This window comes from Clytia hemisphaerica, unplaced genomic scaffold, assembly GCF_902728285.1.
Source record: "Clytia hemisphaerica strain Z4C2 unplaced genomic scaffold, Clytia hemisphaerica genome assembly, whole genome shotgun sequence".
Lineage (NCBI taxonomy): Eukaryota > Metazoa > Cnidaria > Hydrozoa > Leptothecata > Clytiidae > Clytia > Clytia hemisphaerica.
This window is the reverse complement of record NW_027103502.1, coordinates 1,206-22,349: the sequence shown is the minus strand read 5'-3', so window position 1 is coordinate 22,349 and position 21,144 is coordinate 1,206. Positions and strand designations below refer to the sequence as shown.

Here is a 21,144-nt window from a genome sequence, read left to right as displayed (position 1 = left end):
TGTTATACAACTTTGTGAATCAAACTGGTATTTGGAACTTTGAATTTGTCTAATGAAAATATTTAACAATTCTCAACTTCAGTTGAGCTATAATCTGAGAATGTCTGTATGTATGTCTGTCTGTCTGTATGTATGTATGTCCGTCCGAAAACTTTAGGGCAGGCTGGACACTTCAAAAAAGGTCGGATTTGACTGAAATTTGGCACACTTGTTCCTTGGGTGAATATCTGGGGGTGTTTTTTTCATTTTTTGAAAATTTTGATTTTTGGGGCCTGGGGACGAGAGTTTTTCACCAAAACGAGGCTGGCAGCCTGGACACTTCAAAAAAGGTCGGATTTGGCTGAAATTTGGCACACTTGTTCATTGGGTGAATATCTGGGGGTCTACAACTGGGCCTATGAATGATTTTAAGCCACTGAAGTTGAGCCCAGTGCGTTGCGCACGTTCGACTATGGATGATGATAAACCAGGAAAGGTAAATAAAATCAATTGTAAATACATGGCCCGAACATGGTCCAAACAAAATGTTCGGGCCGATTCAATAATACTTTTTTGTGGCCCGAGCATGGTCCGAACAGGCCCGAACATGTTCGGGCCATGCCGTGGGTCGTAATTGAAATGACTGTGTTAAGATGAAAAAAATTATTAAAATGTTACAAAAAATCATTTAATGAAGGAAGGAGAGCGAACAATAATGTCATTGCTGCGGACAAGGCTAGAACATGAGAAATCAATGAAAATATAGCTCGTTGTTTATCCAGTGTCTATAATAAATTCTTGTTGCATAGAAATCCCTCCTGTATCACGAAGCAAATGAAAATTGCCCCAGAGTCACGGCTTTATTTGAAAAGGTTTGAAAATCAACACTTGGATAGATATCACCCCTGTGTTATGAAGCAAATGAGAATTGCCCCAGAGTCGCGGCCTTATTAGAAAATGTTCAAAACTCATAACCCTTGGATAGATATCATCTATGTATCACGAAGCAAATGAAAATTGCCCCAGAGTCACGGCTCTATTAGAAAAGGTTTGAATATCGACCCTTGGATAGATTTCATCTATGTATCACGAAGAAAATGAAGATTGCCCCAGAGTCACGGCTTTATTGAAAAAGTCCAAACAAATCAGCTCGTCATGCGAATCACGAATAAGGAGGACTAAAATTAACCCAGATTCACAGTTAATGAGGGTAATGATTTTTGTGAATTACGCACCAAATTATCACGAGTGAAAGAATCTGCCTCAGAGGGTCACGGCAAAAGAGAATGCCCTCTCTCTGAAGTAAAATTTTAATGCATGAAAAGGAATTACCCTAGTATCAAGAGTCACCTGAGAACTAGACTTAAATAAGAAAACACACGAATTTTCTTAATCTCTGTTCATTATTTCTTTCTCTGATATCATATAAATAAATCAAATCAATATTTACATTTTATAAGAATAAAATATCACCAATATAAATAGTTGCGATTTGTTTTAAGTGAAGTAACCCCATCTCCCCTTTCCATCATTTATTCTAATCGAATTACAAGAAAATCGATCTGCTGCCCTATAGTCACGACTGTCCCCATTTTCACGCTACCCTATAGATAGTAATGGATGCGCTTGAACAACTTTTATACATATACGGCTTGGACCCTTTCAGAACAGAGACTAACTTTTGAATTTGTACCCATTTGAGCGACTTTTGAGGAATGAGAAAAGGTACCCTTATTGCTTATGGCTTGCAGATACCTGCCACCCAATTTTGCCTAAATACCCCCCCCCCCGGGCTATTTCTATATATTTATTTATATAAAATCATTAACTAAATTTTACGAGAAGTCTCCCTTAGATAAAAATGGCAATAGACCTTTTCCAGTCAGGAACTATTGCAAATTAAGCTTGAGCGGGCTGAGAAAATATTCAGTTTTTAAATTTTATGCTGTTTCAGCAAAATTATGTTTACATATATATACCAGTCAGGAACTATTGCAAATTAGGCTATGTTCGCCAATTCTGGCCTAACTTAGATACGATGGCCTAATTAAGCCAGAAATTGTAGCCTAATTAGGCTGGAAGGAACAAAATTCCAATTTTTGACTTGGATTTCAAAATCTTCGTCAAAATTTGGCTTAAAATGTCAAATTCTTATTTATTCGAATTTATTCACTGTTTTTTGGGTAAAATTTGAGCAGGCTGAAAAAATATTCAGTTTTTAAATCTCGTGCAGTTTCAGCAAAATTATGTTGGCAAATATGCAGCCAGTACAGTCGAAATTATTTCAAGATTAATGTAAACAAACATAATCCGAACTTTAATAGAAACATGTTTTATCTATCTATTTTTTCTATCTTCATAATAAACTTGTTTTGTAAACTTTTAGATTTCATAAACAGCCTTTTTTAAAGAACCATTTTAAAAGAAAAATTAGCTTTATAACAAAAAGACCTTTCTCAATTTTAAAATGTTTAATTAATCAATCTATCATGTGTAAATTTAAATACATATAAAAACTATACTTTTAAAGCCCACGACAACAACAATATATCATGATACTAATTGCTGACGTGTGGAAAGGAATTTCGGCATGTGACTGATCCTTTTGTTTCGATAATAACATCAAAGCGGGAATTAATTTTCTTCTCGATTCTTTCTTTCCTTTTTCTTTCTTATCAGTTCGCGCTTTCTCTCACTACTTTCAAAGCGTGGTTAGCTCAAGCGGTTAGATCGTCTGTCTCATATGCATGGGGCTCCGAGTTCGATTCCAATGGATGTCCAATTTTTTCAATTCTTGATTTTTTTTGTGATTCTCTCATCACTTTAATTTTGTATCACATTTTCATTAGAGTGAAGAGATAGCGACGCGTTATGTAATGTTAATTGCTATTAGTAATTACGCGTTCAATTCGAATCTATGATCTGTTTCCTCCTAGTGAGGAGTTTAATACTCTTATAACAACCGTATTTTATAAGCATTGAATACTGAAATTCAAATAACGACCACGCAAGAAAGATAAGCAAATGATTGGATCAAGTGCCAAACATTTTGACCCGGAAATCAATTATTATTCTGCCTTTAAAGTATAAAACGAGAAGTTCAATGATTCTGAAAGAAGTTATTTGACGGTTCTCTTGCAAAGAAGCGCTCGCTCACTCGCCGGCTGAAAGTGAAAGTGAAAGTGAAAGTGAAAGTGAAACTGAATTTTATTTTTATTTAGTGATTTAGGGTATCTTGGCAGTTGATTTAAAAAAATTTTCTAGTCGACCCCAACCATGGTGTAGCCTGTTTTTCCCTTTTCCATTCGTCAAAGATAAATCTACTCTTCTCCACTAAATATTTCCTTCCTCGTTATGCCTAGGTAAATGAATTTGGTAAAAGTTTAGAAAATGATGGGTGGGGACACCACTTTGAAAAATTGGAGGGGGCGCCATTTAAAAAAAATTGACTTTGGCCCCTCCAGAAAAATTTTCCCACAACGCCACTGCTACATTATCAATTACTTAGGTATTAGCTTTTCTCGAGATTGGCTCTTTCATTCTCTATGATTTTTTGCACAAAGATGCATAATTATAAACCCTCGAATGTGACGGAGCCCGATTTTTGAAAAAAAATGTTTTTGGGCAAATTTGGGCCAAAAAAGGGCTAAAAAACGGGATAGAAAGTGCCGTATTAATGGTCCTATATATTACGTAGTTACATATTACATTATGTAATATAATAAAGTTACATATAACGTTATTCAATTTTACTGTTACTTATGACTTATTATAGAAATTATACAAAGTTACCATTGAATATTACTATCAATAACAATCTACTGTTACTGACCAGTACATTACAAGAGGTGGATAGTATGAATCAATGATGATGTCAATCCAGTAAGCTATCAAGTCAGTAAGTTATCAAGTCAGTGAGCTATCAAGCCAGTAAGCTATCAAGTCAGTAAGTTATCAAGCCAGTAAGCTATCAAGCCAGTAAGCTATCAAGTCAGTAAGTTATCAAGTCAGTAAGCTATCAAGTCAGTAAGCTATCAAGCCAGTAAGCTATCTGCTATCTAGTCAGTAAGCTATCAAGTCAGTAAGTTATCAAGCCAGTAAGCTATCAAGTCAGTAAGTTATCAAGCCAGTAAGCTATCATCAAGTCATCAAGTCAGTAAGTTATCAAGTCAGTAAGCTATCAAGTCAGTAAGCTATCAAGCCAGTAAGCTATCAAGTCAGTAAGTTATCAAGTCATTAAGCTATCAAGTCAGTAAGCTATCAAGCCAGTAAGCTATCAAGTCAGTATTAAGCTATCAAGTCAGTATTAAGCTATCTAGCCAGTAAGCTATCTAGTCAGTAAGCTATCAAGTCAGTAAGTTATCAAGTCAGTAAGCTATCCGAAGCTATCAAGTCAGTATATGTAAGCTATCAAGCCAGTAAGCTATCAAGTCAGTAAGTTATCAAGCCAGTAAGCTATCAAGTCAGTAAGATATCAAGTCAGATATCAGTCGATCACTACTGACTTGATAGCTTCCACGGTAAGATCTAAAAAAAGGGATATTAACAAATCATAATGCATAATAATTATAGTATAGTATTATAGCGGTATAACAGCTACAGTTATGTAATAAGATGATAATGTAACTTTATAATATATAGGACCATTAATACGACACTTTCTATCCAAAAAACGGCCAAATTATTTTTTGATGAGATAGATGTTGTTTTGCTCACAAAGTTTTGAATATGAAAGAATATTTCAAGGGCATGAAATTTTGGTTTCTAAACGTTTTTTTATAAGAAACAAACAACTAGTTTTAATAGATTGTCACTGTGTTCTGAATGATTGGTTAACGGCCACGTCACGTATATATCAATTATAAATACGGCAGGTACAAAATGCATAAAACATAATGCATATTGCATAATGCATAATAGTATTGTGTAATTTACAGAACGATTTTATATTTTCTAAAACTCTCCTTTGTAGAGGCTAAAACCGTGAAACCCTGTTTAGAAGAGTTTCCTAAGTAAACATTCCAATCAGAGGGATTTCCCCAGACATGATATTTACTTTTCGAATTCGAACAAAAGAGAAAACATTCGAATCATAACAACAAAGGGTTTTCCGCCAGCATAAATAATAAGAAGATGCAACAGATCAGAAAGGTTATTCCCCCTTCTTCTTTCTCAAAAAAAGGTAAACACATTTAAACATTCGAATGTAAAATGATTCGAAGTCTATTTTCTTTGATCTAGCTTTCGCATTAAGCTCTTTACTTCATATTGCAGATATTGGCTGGATATTGGTTTATCTAACAAAAAGCATTCACATGGTTAATGCTTTGTAAGAGGGAAAACCCGTTGAAATTTGTTAGAAATTGTTCGAAAAGATCTCCGAGAAAACCCAGAATAAAGAGCTTGCTATAAAATTTACGTTTTCGAGTTTTCGCTTTCGAAAAGTAATATACGGAGGAGATATTTTCGTGTTTTTTCTACACTATACTACATTCTGTAAAATACAACTATGAAAATCAAAATCGCGACAAGCATTTTCAGTGGATCATGGATTTTCTTCATCATCTAAAATACAGATTTACAGCTTTCTACCCTTTATTTTCTGGTAGAAAATGGTATATTTGTTTTATTGAAAGTAACATCTTTCAAATTCTCCTTATTGTAGACTCTAAAATTGACATTTTTCAAATATTATGCATTATGCATTATGCAATATGCATTATGTTTTATGCATTTTGAACCTGCCGATTATAAATATGTTAAATGCATAACCAGGTAGGTCCATAAAAGTATCACTTGTTCAGCTTGAGTTTATGTCTAATGTTATTGTTTTTTGAAGTGCTTGCAAGAGCAGCCGACGGCAGATTTTTTTGAAATATCTGTTCTTTTTTTCTAGGAGAGTAAATTTTATGGATAAATCTAGGAGAGACTTTCCTCAAAACACCTAGGTAAAATCCAGGGGTCGCCTTAAAGACATCTGTTCTTAAAATCCAGGAGCACATTTTGGAAAAACACATACAATTTTCCAGCGGACAATCTGTTCGAAAAATCCAGGAGCTAAATTGTGAAAAAAACAACCAGATGCCAGATTTTTTTTCCAGGGAGCTTCATAATTTTCTTAAAAGGTCTCATTTTCTAGGAGTATTTTAACTTTCTTAGAGAATAGCTGTTTTATTTTTCCAGGATTCCCATTTTTTCCCAGAACAGATGATATAATCCAGGAGTGCCCAGGATACAGAACAGATAGTTTTTTCCAGGAGAAAGGGACCTCAAGAACAGATATTTCCTAGCCGGTGGCTGCTCTTGTGCTTGTTCTAAGAGATGAGCGAATTTGATTATTTCTAGTTTTCAAAAGAAGTAAATCTAATCTTTCTTCTACAAGTTTTGCATATTTTCTAAGGGAATTTCACCACGGCAATTCGGCCACCATAACTTTTGCATACAATTCAATATGGCGGATGGAAAGGCGAAATGGTCTATTATAACTCTACCTTGTAGCTTAGTAGGCCCAGTTGCAGTTTGCAGAGTGTGTCACGTTTACTCAAGACCTTGAGTGCACAACTCAGAAAAAGTTGATTGCAGGTGCAAAATTTGAGATTTTCAGGTGTAAATTCGGAAGATTTTTTAACCTCAAGTGCAGCGAGTTCAGCTATTTTATACTCAAGTGGTGCAGCTAATTTTAGCAATTTTTTGCCTTTTTGGGTGAATTTCAGAGGTATAGGTGAAGGCTTCTTCATAAAAGCGAAAGACATATATCTATTTTTTGGATCTGGCATGCGGGAATAGGACCCTCCCAGCGCTCCGGAAACTTGCTAAAAAATCACTATTTTTGTCTCCGGAAAGTTCCGGAGCTCTTCCGGTGCTTCCGGAGCAAGTGATTTTTAACACGTTCTAAAAAGCCGTTTAAACATGGCTTTTACAAAAAATATTCAAAATATTGATATGATGGTTCAGCCATTAATGAAATTGAATTTGTCACATTATATTCGGAAGCATCATTGGTCGAAATATCGAAAAAATTAAATAACGTGAGGTTTCACTTCCATGAGTCGGCTGATTTTTTAGTTAGTTTTCACATGATTAGCACAGCGAGCGTTATCATAATTATATTGCGGATATCTTCTCCGAAACCTTCCGGAGTTCCGGTGCAGACCAATCGCCGAAAATCTACCTCCGGAACACTGGAAGTGCTCCGGAATCTTCCGGTGTTTCAGGGCATGAAAAAAGCAGCAATTTTTTCTGCTCCGGACGTTTCCGGAGCGCTGGGAGGGTCCTGCGGGAATAGTGTCAGGACCTGCAGGCGACCAGGTAGGGTTGGGTATGGGTGTGGTTAGCGTTATGCCCAATTTCCCCATGGGAAAGCTCAAATTTTTAATTATCAGGAAATCCATAAAAAAAACATATGGAATGGTTTTCAAGTAGATTTATTTGGATCAAGCTATAAGAGGTAATTACTTGTGAGCTTTGAAACTTACATAAACAAAGCAAAAGTTGCTGGAAAGGAAAGAGTAAACTCAAGACAAGTGGTTTGGTTGTGCTGATCAGGTAGTTTTATTCTATCCAAACTAATATCAAAGAAGGTGGAAGGAAACCCTGACTGAACTCTGTAACTAAAATGGAGTTTAAAGCACTAAATAATAAAAAATTCATAATTTTCTTCTTCAATTTTTCTTCTTCTTTTTTAAATTTAGAATAACTTTCCTCAAAAATTCTCTCTCAGGGGCGGATTTAGGATTTCTAGAGTACCCTGTAATAACAAAATTTGCTCTATAATATCTAAGGAGGCCCCACCACCATGGTTGGAACGGATGGGCAAGAAAAGTTTTGAAATTGACTCTTAAATAGATTGGCTAAAACGACAACGTTTTTATCACGTTTACATTTCGTGAAAGCAAATGTCTTTAAAAATTCTTATCAGGGCAATTCGTGAAAGTTTATGCTCAAGAAAAATTCTCAAAAAAATTGGAATTTATCTATAAAACCTCGAAATCCTAATAAATATCAAATTTCCGGCATATTTTTTTCCTTTAATTAATGACTTTTTAAAGTGGAAGAGCAATTCCGTCTTTATTGGATTTACTGTAAGGAATATTTTTCACTTTTAAGGAAGTTTTCATTCAAAAATTCTGATTTTTATCCAACGATTCGCGAAAGTTTATGCTAACGAAAAACATTTTCTCCTCAAATTCACGAAAGTAAATGTCGTAAATTTCGCGATTTTTGACATCGCGAAGGTTTCTGCTCGCAGAAGTTTGTACGTCTATAGTAGTCTATAGTATTCTTTTCTGGTCTTATTTCTAGGATGAAATTGAGACTTTTAATATCAGATCTTACCTTGATCTTAAAAACTGCTTGAAATTCAGAAATCCCAAGCTTAGAGTTTTTTGTAATTGTTCTCATGAAAAAGAGTGAACAAATCCAGTAATACTTTGCTACATACTTTAAATAGATGAAGCAGTTTAACTTTTCTCTCAGCTCAGCCCTGTCTTGAAAATATGAACTTTGATTATGTCCTGCACTTTAATGCGCTTGATGTAAAGTCATATCTTAGGTTTATGTTCTGAACAAGATGCTTAAATGTCAGGAGTGTACTAATACCTTTAAAACCTTTAAAATTCTAAGAAAACTTGATAAGACTTGATTTGCCAAAAATGAAAAACCTTTAAATCAATAGAATTAGGTGCATACATTTTATAATTGTCTTTTTATTTCAATAGAAAATATATGAAATGAAATAATAATACAGAATGGTGACTGTGATCTCTACTTCAAATAAAGCTTGCTCAAACCAAAAGAATGGTGATGCATTGACAAATAATGATCACGAGAGGAAAGAAGTCCTTTTAAATCATGGCGATGGAATATTAGATGCTGGACTTCTCACCAAATCTAAAAATGCTGTTTGTTATATCTATTGTAGTAAAGAAGAAACCGAAAAGTATGATAATAAGCTCATCAGTTATTCCTTTTCTTAAATTGCTTCTTTGCTTATAAAGCTAGCAGCTACGTTTGTATATTATTATTATACTGGGTGACCCAGAAAAAAAGTATAATGGTTCGAGTTAACTGTGTCCAAAATAATGTGAATTTTTACTTTATTCTTTTTTAACAGTCAAGAGGAAAGACAAAATAAAAATTTGGCATATAGCTTTTGAAATTGGTACAGTGGTTCTCAAGTTAAAAGCTTTTGAAGTCAAAATTCACTTTAGAAAAACGTTTTCTCAAAAAAGGGGTATCAAATTATGCATTTGTTAACATTGTCCACTAAACTCTTCTCGAAAAATCGCTCATAATTACTGTTTTCCTATTACCGCCATAATTTTTTGAGGATGATTTTTAAAAGTCAGCTGAGATCATTAATTGAGTCGTAAAAGTCATTAATATATTGAAACTATGAGGTTCCCTGAATAGAATTGCGTTAACTTGATACCCCATTTTTGACGTGTTTTTGGACTTTTTCAAAAGCAGATTTTTACTTCTAAAGCTTAAAACTTGAGAACCACTGAACCAAATTTAAAAAGCTGTATGCCTTTCCTCTTAACAATGACAAAAGAATTCATTAAAAGCTCACGTTATTTCGGACACAGTTAGTTTAGCTAACCCTTATACATTTTTTTGGTCACCCGGTATACTTCGCTTTAAGCATAATTGTCAATGTAAACTAACTTCCAGCTGGAAAAATCATATGTAGTTCGGATCCCCCGTTCTTTAAGGGGAGAGATGACACTATCCGAAAAAGTGAAGAAGGGGATCAGAAATTTTCATGAAAAAGTCAAAAAGAAGAAAGAAGTTTATTATTTCGCTTTCTCTTTCTCTAAAGATATTTCACATATATTTGTTAGCTATTTTTTTCCAGAATCCTTGGGGGATAGTCATGTTTAAAGGTTGGGGGAATGCGAAGAAGGTTGGGATCGTTTAAGAAGGGGGGGGTCAGACCCCTTTCTGCACTATGGAAAAATTTTAATTCTTTTATGGAACTATTTGTTTTAATGATCTGAACATGTTCCTGAATATGAATGCCAAGAAGAAATTTGACAAATCCACTTTTGATAACTGAATTGTTTTGATAAATCTTCACTAGGAGAGGTTCAGGATTTTTTGCGCTTATCACCTTGAGTGGTACTGAGCACAAAGTCATCATTACAAACAATCACGTGCTTTGCAATAAAGAAGAAGCCGCATGCGCAGTAGCTCGTTTCCATTACGAAGGGAAATTACCTGGTGCTGATATCCGTTTGAAACCAGAACTGATGTTCCATACCAATGATGTAAGTGAAGAGCCACTATAACCTAAATGTCCCCTTAATTCGAACAAGTTTTCTCGTCACTGTAGCTATGCCTTACTCTATAATATCTATAACTCGAAATTTCCTCAATTTTAACAAATTTGTGTTCCCTAAGTGGAAGAAACTCCACTGTATTGACACATGGCCCACTGTTCCTGTTATGTCAGGTTATGTTCTTGTTTGGAAATAGCATTTATTTTGTTTCAGTTTATGATTATAGTTATTATAATTTTACGATTTTAGAAAAACTTTTTTGTGTCATTTTACTATGTTTATACTGCTTAGGTTTTCGAATGACTTCACACTTTTAAATTTCCATTGCTTCTATGGTAAGCAGTCTCTCATGGTGAATTTTTTTTCAGGTCTTAGATTACACCATCATTGGATGTGATGCCGATACAATCGAAAACCGTTTCTGTATCGATCCCATCGAATTTACTGAGGAAGATCCCATGAGCGTCGGAGATGATATTTTCATCTTTCAACATCCTAAAGGTGATACCAAGAAATTCAGCTACCAGAAAATCTCCAGAATCGAACGCCCGTATGTTTATTATAATGCTGACACCGATATCGGTTCGTCTGGCTCTGTAGTTCTTCGTAAGTTCAAACTGATAGCGGTACATTCAAAAGGTAGTGATTTGTTGCAGTATAACAAAGGCACGCTGTGTAGTGAGATTTTACATCATTTACGCACGGGTACATGTAAGTAACTTGTTTTTATGTCCAAAATTTGCGTTGTGCTTTCTCCTTCTTTTGTTGAATTTCACCTACTTGTTTCCTTGGTCTATCTTTAAAATGTCAACCCCTCTCCCTTTCGTCCTTTAAAAAGGTAAGGTTTTAAGCACCCAAACGTATGTTCAATAGTGAAACAAACTAGAAAAATCTTATGATTTCAAACCCCAGTAGCACTTTCAAATAACACACTCAGTTCTTGCGGGACTTAATATGTCACTCCCTTTTATGTTAGATACACAACCAGCCAGCTTTTCATCAGAATCTGCTTGTCAAAAAAAGAAACGAAAATCTGACGTCTTAGGTATGTATGAGAAATGACTTAGTTCGCGTTTCATGGCATTGAATGCTCTCTATGAAATGTTTCGAATGTTTAATAAATCACCATCCAAATATTATGCTAATCTTTCTAAGCCCTTTATTATGCTTTAGCAATAAGTCTCTACAACTACGTTAACAATTTTAGCATTTACTATAGCTCTTGTTTTAGGTGTTCGGTGATTTGGTCTTCCGAGAAGGTCGTAAACGCTGCACCAGCATGCATCTCCTCTGATATGATTCGATAAAGGGGATGCGTATCGTCTACAATATTTCTGTCCCGACTTACCCCCGCCTTTCCTTTTTCTTTTTTGATTAAGTGTCATAGCAATACAACGACTTCTTTTTGTCTTTGTTCAATAAATGAAAAGTTATAATTATAATGGATGTGACGAAATTATGCAAATTTATGCAACTTTTGGGTAACTCTCGGTCGGACGAGAAATTCATACACGATACGCAACGCCTCTATCAAAATCAATTCCGGAGATGCGCGCAACCTAAGAAGGGCGATCAATTACTCTTATCGGAGTTTTTGATTTTTCTAAAAAAGCGATGCATTGTGGGATTGTTTCGGGAGAATTACTTACAATAGAATTCCCTCGAGGAATTCCTAAGAGATTTCTATTGTAATACTACCGAAACAATCCCACAATACATCGCTTTTTTAGAAAAAATCAACAACTCCGATAAAAGCACTTTTTTTAAGAGGGCTTCCGAGACAAATTTATTGAATTTATTTTTCAGGAGAATTAGAAACAGCTAACAAACGATCACGTGACACGGAGAACACCTTACAACAAAACACTTTCAATGATCATCACATAAACACCGTCAAACCAACTGAAGACCAACTAGCTGACCTTTCCAAGGAAATTGTGGCTTACTGGAAACATTTAGCAAGAAAATTGAAACTACCGAACTGTGAGGTGCAACGTATACAAAAAGACCATGTCAATTATGATGACATTACTGAAAAAGCCAACGCAATGCTGTTAACTTGGTTGGAACTTGATACAAATGCTTACGTCAGCACTTTGAGAGATGCGTTAATCAGTTTGGGTAAAAAAGACACAGCTGTCAGACATTTCCCAATGTAGAATTGCTTCTCTCTTGAAATAGATCGAGATTAAAAGCTATTTTAAAGGGGAGTAGAACAAATATTTTAGAATTTGCCTTTTATGACAAAAATTGGACCCTGAGGTTCTTAGCCAAGAATGGCATGGCAACGGAACCAGTTATTTTATATTTTTAACACAAATTTTATTCACACTTACACTCTACGCACCTTAGAAGAATATTGTTTTATTCTAACTTTTTATTTCGCTATTGTTTTTTTGTTGTTTTGTACATAATATCGTATTTATAATAGCTATGTATTATACCATTTTTGAAAGTCTTTATTATTATATTATAAACCTTATACTATGCTTACAGGTAGTTCAACTTTTTACTTTTTGTACATAATATTAAACTTTAGACAATATTATAAGAAAACACGGTATAGAAAAGACTATATTGTTATAAGCCTTATAAATAATTTTGGCGTTTTTTCTTGATTTACCTCACAAATTTTAAGCCAACAGCTTTTAAGCCAAATTTATCGTATAAATTCTTTTTTGTAAAACATGTTTCCCTTGTAAGGGAAGCCAAAATACTTATTTATTAAATTTGGGTTCTGCCCGTTCTGCCAAGCAACCACGCTACTTCTCAGAAAAACTCTTGATGTTTAACGAATCTTTGGGCTGACTAAAAAAGACAATGCTTAATAATTTATGTAATAATTTAACTTGAATTATTTTATATTTAGGTATTTTAAAGAAAACATTGTCTGTTGATTTTACATGATAATGATGGTTTTACATTGTCAAAAAAGGAATGGCATTTTTGCTTATCTATCCCATAGAAAGGTATTTATTTTGGTATGTTTATTAAATTGTTCAATCCTTTGTTTGTTTCAAGGGAGAATCGTCTGTCGATGTGTGCTGCTACGCTGGAAGTCAAGAACTCACTGGGATTCAAGATAATATCGGTTTAATCTTTTGATTTGTCTATTGTTAAGAGCGAAAAACTTTGAGAATGTTCACGAACAAAATTAAATTCGGTGAAGATGCTTATTTTTTAGTCCAAACAATAGGAAAGACCTGACACAAGGAATAATTTGAAAACTGATATTTCTTTACCTCTTGATAAGAATTTTGTTTATCTTGCAAAAATGTACTTGATGATGTCACCCTGGTGTCTTGCGAAATCAAAGCATTCCATTGACCGTGTTCATACGCAAAAAACAACAGAGAAAGAAGCCTACACGCTTATAAGAATATTCATAAAGAAATTGGCCAAACAATTAAGAATATGCTAAGAACGTTCACGTTGTTATATCTTTTGTCAAATAATGCAATTAACGTCAATAATTAATCTTAATACTCTTGAACGCAAAGGTTGATGGGATTAGAGCTCGTACAAACACATCGAGAGGAATTATTATGTCAAAAGTAAAATATATTCTTAGTTTCACTATCTACGTATAAATACAGCCATGACAAACTTTCGAAAGGCAGTAAGCAGTGCTTTTATGCTTTAATGCAAAATGTTTAATATTGTTTTGTAGAATCTGAACACAAACGGTGACGGTTATACCACCGTAACAAGATGTTCAAACATAAGATGATTTTCATGGATTGAGGTTTGGCTAGGGGTAGTTTTCGATGATTTATTCTTTTAAATTCTATTCAAATTCCTCAATATTTGAAGGTTTGAAATAAAATGTCTGTGTGTCCAACTTTCATTTTCGCGTTCACTTTTGTAGATCTTGCAATATGAAAAGTCTTTTTGGCAAAACAAGCTTTCCATCAGCATCAGTATTCATTTATATATTTTCTATTTTGTTCCAGGTAGTTTTCCAAATAAATGGCCAAGGCATCAGCGGACAAGGATTTCGATCATTTATACAAACTGGTTCTAGTAGGAGATAGTGGTACAGGAAAAACTGGTCTCGTATCAAGATTCGCACGTGATGAGTCTAATGTTAATAAACAGTCAACGATCGGTATAGATTTTAAGATAAGAAGCATCAAAGCTGCTGGAAAAACTATAAAAACACAGGTAACTCTTTTTTTTCTACTTCTGCTTTACTTTGATAAGTTATTCACAGTTTTGCCATTTTGGAGAATTCTCCGTTAACACACGTCAACAAAAACTTAAGCAATTCAAAGATCTGTGTCTCTTGATTCAGCCACTTAACACCGTTTGACCACAGTGTGGAAGAAAAGTTAAAGTTAAGGAAATTTGGCTTTGTTTTTTTTATAAGCATATAAAAATCTGAAAACAGGCTCAGAGATGCTTAGGTCGAAAGCTTAATAAGGCTGAAAAAATGCTTTAGGGATGCTTATATCCTAACATGAATTTTTCGAGGATGCTTACAAAAGATAATGAATCAGGCTCAAAATATGCTTAAATTAGCCTATAGAACTCTTGGCTAAGTTAATGCCCATATAACAAACGAAAGCGGGGAAAGGGGAAAAAAAGAAACAGGTTTTTGGTTTAGTTTTCGATTTGCTTTGCAATGGCTTCACAAAAAAATAAAGTAGCTATACTACAAAGTAGCTTATACCTTTTTCATAGGCTCGAGGTAATGCTTAGCATATGCTTAATTTTCCCCACATCTGAGCTTAGATATGCTCATAAGTGCAATGCTTGAGAAAAAAAAACATGTATTTCAAATTTAATTTTTTGATTTGATTTTAATCGTCTTTTTGGACCCCAAAGAGGGTTCATTTGAATGCATAGCCTTTTAAGGGGGTTTTCAGGGGTCTTAAATACCGTCATACCGACAATAATTTGGGTCAAATACCGTAATATCGTCGATGAAAGAAGCCTAATTATCTAAATACCGGTACCGGTAGAAAATTAAATACCGTAATCCCGTCGTTTTTTTCTGGTAATACCGATTTACCGGGGAAAAAAAGGCCCAATACCGTCGTACCGTAAAAGTGAACCCCCCCCCCCTTTAAGTTTTTAAGACAATAAGGTTTTTTTCAAATTTTTCACTTTTACTAATTCTGGTTGTATACTCTACAACCTTGGAAAACACTTAGTGACCCCTGGCCTGGCCTTTTTGGAAGTCTTCAAAAAACGGTCCATAGTTGTTGGTTGCAAAATTCAATTTTATGGCATGTACATGTCAAGCGATACATCAGCTCTTTCGCTTTAAGCAAAGCACCCTACATACATATTTACACTACTATAAATTTGAATAAAACCCTTTTTTGTCTTTAATTTTCAGATTTGGGATACAGCGGGTGGAGAGAGATTTCGGACCATCACAAAAGCATATTATCGTGGTGCCGTCGGTGTTTTTATTGTTTACAATGTCTCTGTGCAAAAGACTTTTGAGAATGTCCAACGTTGGTTAGATGACGTCCGAGAATACTCTGGTCCTGAGGTTGTTCTAATGCTAGTGGGCAACAAAACTGTGGTTGAAGATTCAGCTGCTAAAGAAGGTTCTGTCAACACAAAAGAAGCTCAGGAATTTGCTAAACAAAATCATTTGATGTTTATGGAAACTTCAACATTAGATGGCTCGAATGTCGAATTAGCTTTCATCTCCATGGTTCAGAAGATTTATGAAAAACAAAACAAACTGGAGAAAGATGATGAAGTGGAGCTCTTTCAGGCGCCAGAGAACCTCGAAGATCAAAGAGGATATGAATTTGATACTGTGGGCGATAGCAGACGTCGTGGGCATGAATGCGCCTTTTGTAATATGATTATCAAGCAATTTACTGAATTACCATGTGGGCATGGATTTTGTGGAAGCTGTTTGGAGACTTGGGAACTAAAGGAAGATGAAGGGTAATCATTTATTTTGGTAAAATTCATGAGCTTTAACAGGGAGTTTACGGGACCTTGAAAACCTTGAAAATCGTTAAGAACATTGAAAAGTACTTTTTCTTATTCATCCTAGGTATTTATAGAATATCCCCATGGCTGAATTTCTTGGGGCAAATGGGGCAATGCGTGACGAGTTGTGGCAACATTAGATATAGAAAACTCAGTGATACCCCGTGGCTGACTTAGGCAAAAATAGGTGCTGTGTATGTGCGGATGGTAAGGGTCAATTTTTTCACCTTTCAAAGTTTCTCTAAGGGTTGCAAAAATCTGAAAAAAATTAGTCTCTCTAAGTGTCGGAAAATTCACGATTTTTAGGAAATACTTTTGATTAAGAGTGAAAAAATTGTAAAAAAGTCTCTAAGGCTCTTATCTAGGGAATTTTTCAAAAATCGAAGAAAATTAAGGGTCACCTTTTCAGCAAAAATCAGTTTCTCTAGGGGTCGGTTTTTGGAGGTCCAATCCGCACATACCCCTCATCCGCCAACCCTAGTACCCCCTCCGGGCCTAACTCCTAACTCACCAACTAAAACATTACCTATAATTTTTTCTGAATGGGGCAGTGGCTAGAGTTTAAGTTTTTTTCTAGAATTAAGGGTTTTAAGTCCTGGGGTTGGTACTTGGGCAAAAAGGAGTACGGAGATCTTTTTTATTTCCATGAGTCCCAGGTAGGGTCACGATATTACCAAAATAGAAAAATCTTTCCCTTGTAAGAGTACCTTTTGGGTTGGGGGATTTCGGAGAAAAATTGGGAAATTTTGAGAAAATTTTGTAATTTCAGTTCCATTCAAGATAACTTTTTTTGCAAATTTTGGCAAAATTGTTGGTCAGCAAGAGTGGTAACCCCGTATATACCGTACCGTACTATCCTGGGTACCACAAAACCTTGAAAAGTACCATTATTTTTGCCAAAAATTTTTGGAAAACCACCTAAAAATGTTGATGAACATGCGTAGACACCCTGTATGTCACACAAATAATCTGTAAGTGAATAAATGACTCTCGAAATGACTTGTTAAACAGAGGAAATATATGACGCTTGTCATCCAGGGTAGATTGTCAATTTTTATAGGAAAAATCCGATCTCGTGCATCTTGTGTAAAAAAGAATATGACGTCACAAAGGTTTGTTGTTTGAGATTTTTTATCGTGTTTCTTCCTGAAATGGCCTGAAAATATTTAAATCATTTATTCCACACTCTTCAAAATAAAGGAAATTGCAAGATCATTTATTTTAACTTATTCTGTACATTGTGTATTTTTGTAAGTTTTCATGCATCCGCTAGCGTAGAACAGTTCTGGACACAACGAATATGTTATTAGATGAAAAATATAGGGGTAACCCTTCCTTCTTCAGAAACAGACATCAAATTTTATTGATCGGCAAATAACAGCAGATTTGGAAGTTTATTGCAAGAAAAAAGACGAAGGATGCAAATGGTCTAGTTTTATCGTTGATTTCGAGGTACCACATGTCATGCTTTTTAGAGTCGGATTTTAGTGTTTTATTTGATACTGGCCGAGTTTTAAAACCTGTCAAATTTTAAATGATCAATATCAATAAGCGTAAAAAGCACCGATAGCGTGAAGTATAATGTAAAAAGATTATTCAAACCTCTTTTTTCATATCTAGGGACATTACAAGAATGAATGCCAGTTTGCGATTATCCAGTGCGTGTTTGATGGATGCGAATTATACTTCAAACGAAAGGACAAGGCGATCCACAACAAGAACTGTGTTAAAAGGATTGTACAATGTCCTCATTGCAAACAAGATTTTCAATTCTTTAAATTGAATAATGTAAATATCTCATATTACTGTCCGACATATAAAATCTTCACGGTTCTAGCTGAATTAACCCTGGTAGTTTTTGAATTCTTGTGGAAGGATTTTTTCTTTCTACTCAACATTTTATGTAAAATGCACTGTAGGGTACCTTTTCATTGTTCAAGGGCTGCACGATTTTGAAAGCCATTGTTTTGGCGGCACGTGACGTCGTTTAGAAATCGAGTGCCTCCCCCCACCGGGACTGCCTCAAATAGATTCTCATCAAATGTTCGATTTCTTCGATTTTTCAGCCACATTTCGGAGAATGCGATCAATTTCCAGTGGATTGTTTAAATGAAGGATGCGAGGTCAACCTTCCAAGAATCGAGGTATTCCTCGTTTGATATTGCTCTTATTTCTTTACTGGTTAAATTTTCATTATTTACATGCTTACCGGTGCTCTTACGTACGTACCCACATTAATAAAACAAAAAATCACAAATATTATTATTTCAACAATAACTTAGGGGAATATTTTCACGGAATTCAATTTCGCGGTTGAGTGAACATTTTATTTATAATATGGCCTATTTTGCCCTAAAATAGTTTAAAAACGAAAACGACGAAAATTTGTTCCACGAATATTTCTTCACTTATGGTAAAACTTTGAGTTTTTGTTAGACATCTAGTCTCTATCAAACGTTCAATTTTCTAAGGATCGCGAAACCCAGCATCCATCAACCCTACACCACCCTCCAAGCATTCCAGTGTTATACAACCAGGTTTTTCATCTCAAAAACAAAACTACAGAAAATTGTCACATTTTTTGGGATTTTCTTTCCAAGAAGTCTGCTTTATAGGCGTATTTGCGATTTTTTCAAAGCTATCAAGTACCAATCTAACGTCCTCCTCCATTTTCACCTCGTTCTTGAAATAAAGTATAACCTCGCAGGTTCAAGAACATTCTTCCTCATTTTGGAATATTCAATTGTAACATTCTGATGCTACCCCAGCTATTTCCTTCCTCGTCGAATTCGAGGGACTGTTCATTCAACGCCTCCCTTTATCAGACGCCAGAGTAATCCCTTTACAGGTTATATAAACTTTTTCATTTATTTCAGATGAAAAATAAACATGGTCCAGCATGCAAGTGGGAAAGAGTCGGATGTCAGTTTGAAGACTTCGGTTGTCAAACCAAGGTATCAAATCATTTTTGTCATTGCAATGTACTGAATATTTCTGTTCAAAATATATCTCAAATCTTATTTGATATAATACTTTCACAGGGAATCGAAGCTTCAATTGAGGGACAAGAGGTTAGGGTTACTGGCGACATTTTGTGGGTAGTCACTTGATTGCGGTGTGAGAGTGTAAGAGAAGAAGTTTTGGCAAATGAACCCATCACTAATTTTGGTGCAATTTAGCGAGAATTAATTTTGGCGAACGATCAATTTTTGTTCAATATTTTAGCTGAAAAAGAGTGAAAAAAGGGTTTTTAGGAAAAATAGAGATACTAAAATGAAAGAAAATTGAATTTGGTGAGAATTTATTTTCGCGGATGACCTATAATCAATTATGATAATTTAAATTTCTTTCCTGACGGTATTTCCTAAGCCCTCTGATGTTCATTTCACCTGCCTTGGCTATTGTACAAAGGTATACACCCTCTGAGTCGAGTCTGTTCTACCTCTATGAGTGACCCAAGTATATCAGCCACGTTTGTATATAGCACTTGATCAATACACATGGTCGAACGGTACCCTTTTCTTTTTTTGCCGACGACTAGTTTGCAAGCTTTCATGTTCAAATTTTTTTCTCTCATTGTTAATGTTTTCTAATCATCCCTGTTATAGCTATTACGATCAGAAGAAGTCAAGCACAACAATGAGTTCAATATTCAACACACCATGTTATTGATGGCCAAACAGAGAGAAACACTAAACGATCTTCAAACGACCAAAAACGATCTTCAAACGACCAAAAACGAACTTCAGACAACAACAACCGATCTCCAAACAACGAAAAACGATCTCCAAACGACGAAAAACGAGCTGCTAGAATCGAAAAAATCATTAGAGGAACAAAAGAATCTCAATAAGGAAATAGTCAACAATATCAACAGATTGCATGTTGCAAATTCTTCCGTCGAAAGCCTTTTATCACTTCTTGTAAATGGAGACATACCTCGCGCACACACAAAGCCGATTGTATACGATGGTGTGGAATTTTGCTCTTCATTAGGAAACCACCAACAAATGATGAATACCATTCTTTCCAAGATGGAATTCGGTAAAACTTACAAAACAGATCTTGGAAAACGTTTATTTTTTACATTTCGAATGATTCATGACGTCACGTTGTATTTTCAACTATACAACAATTATGATCTTGCTTCCACCAGAGAGTCTTACCGAAAACAAAATATGTTAGTTGATGGGAGGGACCAACTTATTCTTGTATACTTCGATAAAAATCGAGGTGATCAATACCAAGTTTGGATGAATAACCGCGACTTCACTAAAACAAATTCGTCCGTTTTTCTACACAATATGAAAAAGAATGGTGACCGACGACAAATTAGGTATCATGTACTTGAGAACATCGCTTGGGATGACTATAGAAACGAAGATAAATATGTTCTTTTTGAATTGATGAAGAAATGATTCAAACTGGATAATATTTCAAAGAGACGCGTTAGAGTGAACTGGGGACGAGGTTGTCAAAAAATGAAATGGTCAAGTCATGCATTATGCAACATGTTTGGAAAAACATTTTCTTAATGATTAAACAATTTGAGTACTATCTATATACATTTACATCTGAAAAGTTAACAATTAATAATATATTCTACACTATTCTTCTTGCATGAAATAACACATATCTAATACAATTACTAAGGAATTCTTAAAATATATTTTACGGATCCTCTAGATAAAAAGATCAGCTTTCAAAACCCTTACTCCAAATATTTTCCGTTTAATCAGGGAAATGGTATAGTAAACAAACATAAATTTCCCTGCCCTTATAAAGGGTTATCGGAGGGGCTTAGACTTAAAAAGAAAAAATGAAATTATTTACTCATCATCTATTAGTAGAGGGCATTTTGTAAAAACACTTGTTATACATTTTTGGAAAGCTAAGGGGTAGGGGAATCAAATTTACTTAGGTT

The 21,144-nt window shown here is 34.8% G+C and overlaps 2 protein-coding genes across 3 annotated transcripts; both read left to right on the top strand.

Moving 5' to 3' along the window:
* The first annotated feature begins 8,699 nt into the window (after positions 1-8,699).
* Positions 8,700-12,897, top strand: LOC136798830 (uncharacterized). Its single transcript, XM_067055506.1, has 5 exons — positions 8,700-8,917; positions 10,061-10,247; positions 10,628-10,970; positions 11,236-11,304; positions 12,066-12,897. Exons 1-5 carry the CDS (start codon positions 8,727-8,729, stop codon positions 12,416-12,418), a joined length of 1,143 nt encoding a protein of 380 aa, XP_066911607.1. The 5' UTR covers positions 8,700-8,726; the 3' UTR covers positions 12,419-12,897.
* Positions 12,898-13,891: 994 nt separating this feature from the next.
* On the top strand, positions 13,892-20,868 carry LOC136798829 (uncharacterized). Of its 2 annotated transcripts, none has more exons than XM_067055504.1 (9): positions 13,892-14,004; positions 14,213-14,423; positions 15,604-16,172; positions 17,281-17,332; positions 17,565-17,672; positions 17,841-18,008; positions 18,287-18,364; positions 19,097-19,174; positions 19,829-20,868. In XM_067055504.1, exons 2-9 carry the CDS (start codon positions 14,229-14,231, stop codon positions 20,636-20,638), a joined length of 2,058 nt encoding a protein of 685 aa, XP_066911605.1. In that variant the 5' UTR covers positions 13,892-14,004; positions 14,213-14,228; the 3' UTR covers positions 20,639-20,868. The 2 variants fall into 2 exon arrangements, with proteins under 2 accessions (XP_066911605.1, XP_066911606.1); XM_067055505.1 differs by having other exon boundaries at positions 13,892-14,016.
* Positions 20,869-21,144: the final 276 nt, after the last annotated feature.

Coding starts and splice junctions, on each gene's coding strand:
- LOC136798830 (XM_067055506.1), top strand. CDS start 8,727: ATGGTGACTGTGATCTCTACTTCAAATAAAGCTTGCTCAAACCAAAAG. Junction 10,248..10,627: donor TGATGTTCCATACCAATGAT/GTAAGTGAAGAG, acceptor ATTTTTTTTCAG/GTCTTAGATTACACCATCAT. Junction 10,971..11,235: donor TCATTTACGCACGGGTACAT/GTAAGTAACTTG, acceptor CTTTTATGTTAG/ATACACAACCAGCCAGCTTT.
- LOC136798829 (XM_067055504.1), top strand. CDS start 14,229: ATGGCCAAGGCATCAGCGGACAAGGATTTCGATCATTTATACAAACTG. Junction 18,009..18,286: donor AATTCTTTAAATTGAATAAT/GTAAATATCTCA, acceptor TCGATTTTTCAG/CCACATTTCGGAGAATGCGA. Junction 19,175..19,828: donor ACTTCGGTTGTCAAACCAAG/GTATCAAATCAT, acceptor TCCCTGTTATAG/CTATTACGATCAGAAGAAGT.